At 52.7% G+C, this 6,000-nt stretch overlaps 1 protein-coding gene across 1 annotated transcript in view; it reads right to left on the reverse strand.

The window, feature by feature from the left end:
• map3k10 (mitogen-activated protein kinase kinase kinase 10) overlaps nucleotides 1–5,614 on the reverse strand; it is a 77,170-nt gene extending 71,556 nt beyond the window's left edge. Inside the window, exon 1 of the mRNA XM_070867571.1 lies at nucleotides 4,694–5,614. Coding sequence (XP_070723672.1) covers nucleotides 4,694–5,483 — 790 coding nt within the window. The 5' untranslated portion in view covers nucleotides 5,484–5,614. The remainder of the gene's footprint in view (nucleotides 1–4,693) is intronic.
• Nucleotides 5,615–6,000: the final 386 nt, after the last annotated feature.

A 6,000-nucleotide genomic window follows, 5' to 3' on the forward strand; every position in this document is an offset into this window, starting at 1 on the left:
AGGGGAATAGTATCGAAGCATTTAAGGGGAAGCTGGATAAACACATGAGGGAGAAAAGAATAGAGGGATATGGTGATGGGGGGGGCGGGGGCGGAAGATGGAGAGGGGTGGGAGGGGGTTGGTGTGGAGCATAAACCCCGGCACGGAGCGGTGGGGCCCAGTGGCCTGTTCCTGGGCTGTAACACTCGATGTGATACTTTGTAAATGTGCTGTACAAATACAATTTGTTGAGTGACCAATCCGAGCTTATTTCCCCAGACATCTCCCGTACAGATGAAGGATGAGGCTATGAGGGGAGCCTATACCTTGACATAAAATGCAGGAATTTCAGAACTTGCATACATACAATGCAATCTGATTATAATTCCAAGAATATATATATATATATATATATATATATATATATAGGACTTTACATTAACTCAGACCTGTATTTGAATCCCGCTGGAATGGGTAGGATGAATGTCTTGTCTCAGGATGCTGTGCGGAGTGAGTTTGGGATTCTGTTAACCCAGTGGCTCGGATCCATCACCCGAAGAACAGGATTGCTCGCAATATGGCAACTGAGTAGAGGCGCTCTGCTAGGGTCAGGGTTAAGGTTCCTGATCGGATCCAGGAGCTCTCGACACAAACCCTGGGGGACGCAGCCAGCAGGGGTTTACACCCCGCGGAGCAGCAAGTCGGGAAGCCACTTCTGTCAGTGTTTCAAAGCAAATTCGAATGTGCTGAAATCGATTGATTCCGGAGATGAGGGGGTTGACTTATGAAGATCGGTTGGGCCTATACTCATTGGAGTTCAGAAGAATGAAAGGTGATCTTATCGAAACTTACAAGATTATGAGGGGGCTCGACAAGGTGGATGCAGACACGATATTTCCACTCATAGGGGAAACTAAAACTAGGGGGGCATAGTCTCAGAATAAGGGGCCGCCCATTTAAAATGGAAATGAGGAGGAATTTCTTCTCTCAGAGGGTTGTAAATCTGTGGAATTCTCTGCCCCAGAGAACCGTGGAGGCTGGGTCATTGAATATATTTAAGGCGGAGGTCGATAGATTTTTGAGCGATAAGGGCGTAAAGAGTTATGGGGAGCAGGCAGGGAAGTGGAGCTGAGTCCATGATCGGATCAGCCATGGTCTTATTAAATGGCGGAGCAGGCTCGAGGGGCCTTATGGCCGACTCCTGCTCCTATTTCTTATGTTCTTATGAAAACTACAGAGAAAGCTGTAGAGTACCACGAGATGTCTGTCTGAATGCCCAATGGTATGGTCAGACGTCTGTCTGAATGCCCGCTGTTACAGTCAGATGTCTTCCCACTGGGTGGAGTGCTCAACCTCATTTCTATTGAAGTCAAGAGTGTCACTGGGCAAAATCCCTTCCTCCTTCTGCTTCTTCTCCCCACACACCCCCCCCACCGCACCCCACATCGGAACAGGAGGAGGCCATGCAGTCCCTCGAGCCTGTTCCGCCATTCAATGATATCAGGGCTGATCCTAACTCCGTCCTTGGCTCCATTTCCTGGTCTAGAAAAAAAATTTCTCTCAGATTTAACATTATTAATTGCACTGGCATCGACTGCTTTCTGTGGGAGAGAGTTCCACACTTTTACCACCCTTTGTGTGAAGAAGTGTTTGCTAACTTGTCTGCTGAACGGCCTGGCTCTGATTATGTCCCCTCGTCCGAGACGTTCCCCACCAGCGGAAAAAGTTTCTATCCAGTTTCAAATCTGAAAAAACTTCAATTGAATCACTCCGTAAACTTCTACATTCCAGGAAATCATTTTCACCTCCTTGGAACCATGAAGCACTGGGGGATCCAAACCAGGTTTGATTGCAGCCCTGGTCTTTCAGGCCTCGAGTTCCTCGCTTGACACACCAAGCTACCCAACTGCCTAAATCATTTAGTTTTGAAACTACTATAAAGCTTCAGCCATGGTTCAGTGGGCAGCACACACGCCTCAGAGTCAGAAAGTTGTGGGTTCAAGTCCCACTCCAGGGACTTGAGCCCCAAAAAAATCTAGGCTGACGCTCCCAGTGCAGTGCTGAGGGAGCCCCACACTGTCGGAGGGGCAGTGCTGAGGGAGCCCCGCACTGTCGGAGGGGCAGTGCTGAGGGAGTACCGGACTGTCGGAGGGGCAGTGCTGAGGGAGCGCCGCACTGTCGGGAGGGGCAGTGCTGAGGGAGCCCCGCACTGTCGGGAGGGGCAGTGCTGAGGGAGCCCCGCACTGTCGGGAGGGGCAGTGCTGAGGGAGCCCCGCACTGTCGGAGGGGCAGTGCTGAGGGAGCGCCGCACTGTCGGAGGGGCAGTGCTGAGGGAGCCCCGCACTGTCGGGAGGGGCAGTGCTGAGGGAGCCCCGCACTGTCGGGAGGGGCAGTGCTGAGGGAGCCCCGCACTGTCGGGAGGGGCAGTGCTGAGGGAGCGCCGCACTGTCGGAGGTGCCGTCTTTCGGATGAGACATTAAACCGAGGCCCCGTCTGCTCTCTCAGGTGGATGTAAAAGACCCCACGGCCACTAATTCAAAGAAGAGCAGGGAGTTCTCTCCGGTGTCCTGGGGCCAATATTTATCCATCAATCAACATCACTAAAACAGATTATCTGGATCATTATCACATTGCTGTTTGTGGGAGCTTACTGTGCACAAGTTGCGCTGCCGCGTTTCCTACATTCCAAAAGTACTTAATTGGCTGGAAAACGCTTTGAGACGTCTGGTGGCTGTGAAAGGTGCTATTTCCTTTCTAGTTGCACAGAACTCCGATATGCTAGGATGTGGGTTTATTTCAAGATCGCGCACAAGATGCTCGGAATGGAGGTCAGTTAGTTCCCCTTCAGGGAAGGGTGATCATTCTCGGGCATTCCTACTGCGTAACTGGACAGTGAGAGAGCGGCTTTGGCCGTGCCTAGGATCAGAACTGGAACTTTCGTTGACTGCGGTGGGATAGAATGGTTACAGCAGGAGTAATATGATATATGTAGCAGTGTTGTGGTTATGGTAGTAGGTTAGCAATGCAAAGGTCTTGAGTTCAAATGCCATCAGGACAATGTTTTGAAAATTAATTCAATACATCCTGGAATGTTGCAGCACAGAGGAGGCCATTCGGCCCATCTTGCCTGTGCCGGCTCGGTGAGAGAGCAATCCAATTAGACCCACTCCCCCTGCTCTTTCCCCGTAGCCCTGAACATTTTTTCTTTTTTAAGTAGTTATCCAATTCCTTTTTTAAAAGTTACTATTGAATCTGCTTCCAAACGCTTTAAAAATGGAAAAATTCAACGCAACACTCAGAGGACCTCACAGGCCAGCCTGATGCGACTCTGAACTCCGGCTTGTGATGTGGTCATTGTTGAGGCTGAGGGAGAGTCACCATTGCTCATCTCTCCAGCAGAGAATTCTGGCCAAGGTGCCGTCTTTCGAATGAGACGTTAAACCGAGGTCCCAACTGCTCTCTCAGGTGGACGTAAAAGATCCCATGGCCACTATTCCAATGAAGAACTATCCCATTAGTCCCGCTGCCCCTGCTCTTTCCCCCACAGCCCTGCAATATTTTCCTTTACAAGTATTTATCCAATTCCCTGTTTGAAAGTTACTATCGAATCAGCTTCCACCGCCCTTTCAGGCAGCGCGTTCCCGATCTCAGCAACTCGCTGCGTGAAAGTCTTTCTCCTCATCTCTCCCTCTGGTTCTTTTGCCAATTATCTTATACTTCTAAACTGTTAAATCTTAAACATAGAAATTTACAGCACGGAAGGAGGCCATTCGGCCCATCGTGTCCGCACCGGCCGTTAGTTGGGTATATTAAAGTTGTCCCTTTTGAAATGCCTGATGGACACTGGTATAGAATCAGAGAAATTTACAGCATGGAAGGAGGCCATTCGGCCCATCGTGTCCGCGTCGACCGACAGACAGCTACCCAGCCCAATCCCACTTTCCAGCTCTCGGTCCGTAGCCCTGTAGGTTACGGCACTTCAGGTGCAGATCCAATTACTTTTTAAATGTAGTGAAGGTTTCTACCTTTACCACCCTTTCAGGCAGTGAGTTCCAGACCCCCACCACCCTCTGGATAAAAAAAAGTTCCCCTCAAATCCCCCCAAACCTCCCCCAATTACTTTAAATCTGTGCCCCCTGGTTATTGACCTCTCTGCTGAATGAAATACCTTGTGGTAGAAATACCTTGTCTCTGTAGTTATTGTGTCAGCTGTGACTCAGTGTGTAGCACCCTCGCCTCTGAGTCAGGTTGTGGGTTCAAGTTCCACTCCTGGAACTTGAGCACAAAAATTCAGGCTGACACTCCGGTGCAGTAGTGAGGGAGCGCTGCACTGTTGGAGGTGCCGTCTTTAGGGTGAGACGTTAAACCGAGGCCCCGTCTGCCCTTTCAGGTCCACAATATCCCACGGCACTATTTCGAAGAAGAGCAGGGGAGTTCTCCCCGGTGTCCTGGGGCCAATATTTATCCCTCAATCAACATCACTAAAACAGATGATCTGGTCATTATCACGTTGCTGTGTGTGGGAGCTTGCTGTGCGCAAATTGGCTGCCGCGTTTCGCACATTACAACAGTGACTACACTCCAAAAGTACTTCATTGGCTGTAAGGCGCTTTGAGACGTCCGGTGATCGTGAAAGGCGCTATAGAAATGCAAGTCCTTAAAATCGCCGCCTTGCCCATCACTGAACCAGGGTACTGCTACTGTCTCTACTTACTGTTGCTGGATTTAAGGTCCCGGTGGATGACCGGGACGATCGCCTCATTGTGGAGGTAGTTCATCCCTCTGGCGATCTGCACCGCCCAGTTGACCAGGACATGTGGGGGGACCTTCCTGCCGGAGAGGGCACGGTTCAGAGCCCCACCTCGGGCGTACTCCATCACCAGGCACAGGTTGGGCTCTTTGAGGCAGACGCCCTTCAGCGAGATGATGTTGGGATGCCTCAGCATGCCGAAGAGCTTGGCCTCTTTGCGCACGTTGTCGGCGGTGACGCTGACGTCCTCGTCAGGGTCCTGCCTGGCCGCCTTGACCGCCACCTCGTCCCTCCGCCAGATGCCCTTGTAGACCTTGCCGAAGCCTCCCACCCCGATAATCTCCTCCAGCAGCAGCTCCCTGAAGTCGATGAGCGGCGGCAGGGGGCTGCAATCCGGCCGGCTGCTGACATAGTTGCTGGGGAAGATGCCCACCTTGCCCTGCACCTTGCCCGTCCACCAGCCCTCGTCGCCCGACACGGTGGCGTCCTGCGACAGCAGCTCCACCGGCTCGCCCCGCCGCAGGGTCAGCTCCTCGTCCGCCGTCGACTCGTAGTCGAACACCGCCGTCCACAGGCTGGGGGCGCCGGGGGGAGCAGGGGGCTGCGGCTGGAGAGGCAGCTTGCCCGGGGCAAGGGGAGGGGGAACGGAGCCGGGCTGTCGGTGGTCCCCATTGCAAGTGGCAGCCTGTGCTGCCGGGGATCGGGTCCAACTCATTCCCGACGGCTCCATTGCAGAAAATGCTGGATTGTGCATCCATAGATCGGGCTTGCCATTGAGTGTACTTAAGCACAGGGCTGTCGCCCCATCTCTCTGGCAAGCATCTCCAGCAGAGCCCAGTGCAAAAAGGGGGCGATCATTTTATGGAATTGCACGTTCAATCTTTGCTTTGGCTTGCATTTTTTTCCTAAAATATTCTTCCCCCCTTCCCCTCCCTTTAAAAAAAACACAAAAACCCTATTTAAAGGGCCATCACTTCCGCGTTGAAATAAACAAGGGCTCCCTGGCTGGATTGTCACCGCTCCGGCTCTCAGCTGTTACAGGCAAAGTGGATACATGCGCAGGGGAGAGCCGCGGCGCCCGCCGGGACTTGTAGTCCCCGCCCCCCGCCGCCGCCACTGTCAGCGGCCCGGCGAAGACTACAACTCCCAGCGTGCCGCGCGCGGGCAGCCTTCCAGCTTGGCCCCGGGACCGGCGGGGACATGTCAGCTTTTGATGGGCGTGCGGGCTGGCCAATCGCTGCTGCGGTGGAAACTTTTAAGTTATTGGATCT

Source organism: Pristiophorus japonicus, chromosome 26, assembly GCF_044704955.1.
Source record: "Pristiophorus japonicus isolate sPriJap1 chromosome 26, sPriJap1.hap1, whole genome shotgun sequence".
NCBI classification, from domain to species: domain Eukaryota; kingdom Metazoa; phylum Chordata; class Chondrichthyes; family Pristiophoridae; genus Pristiophorus; species Pristiophorus japonicus.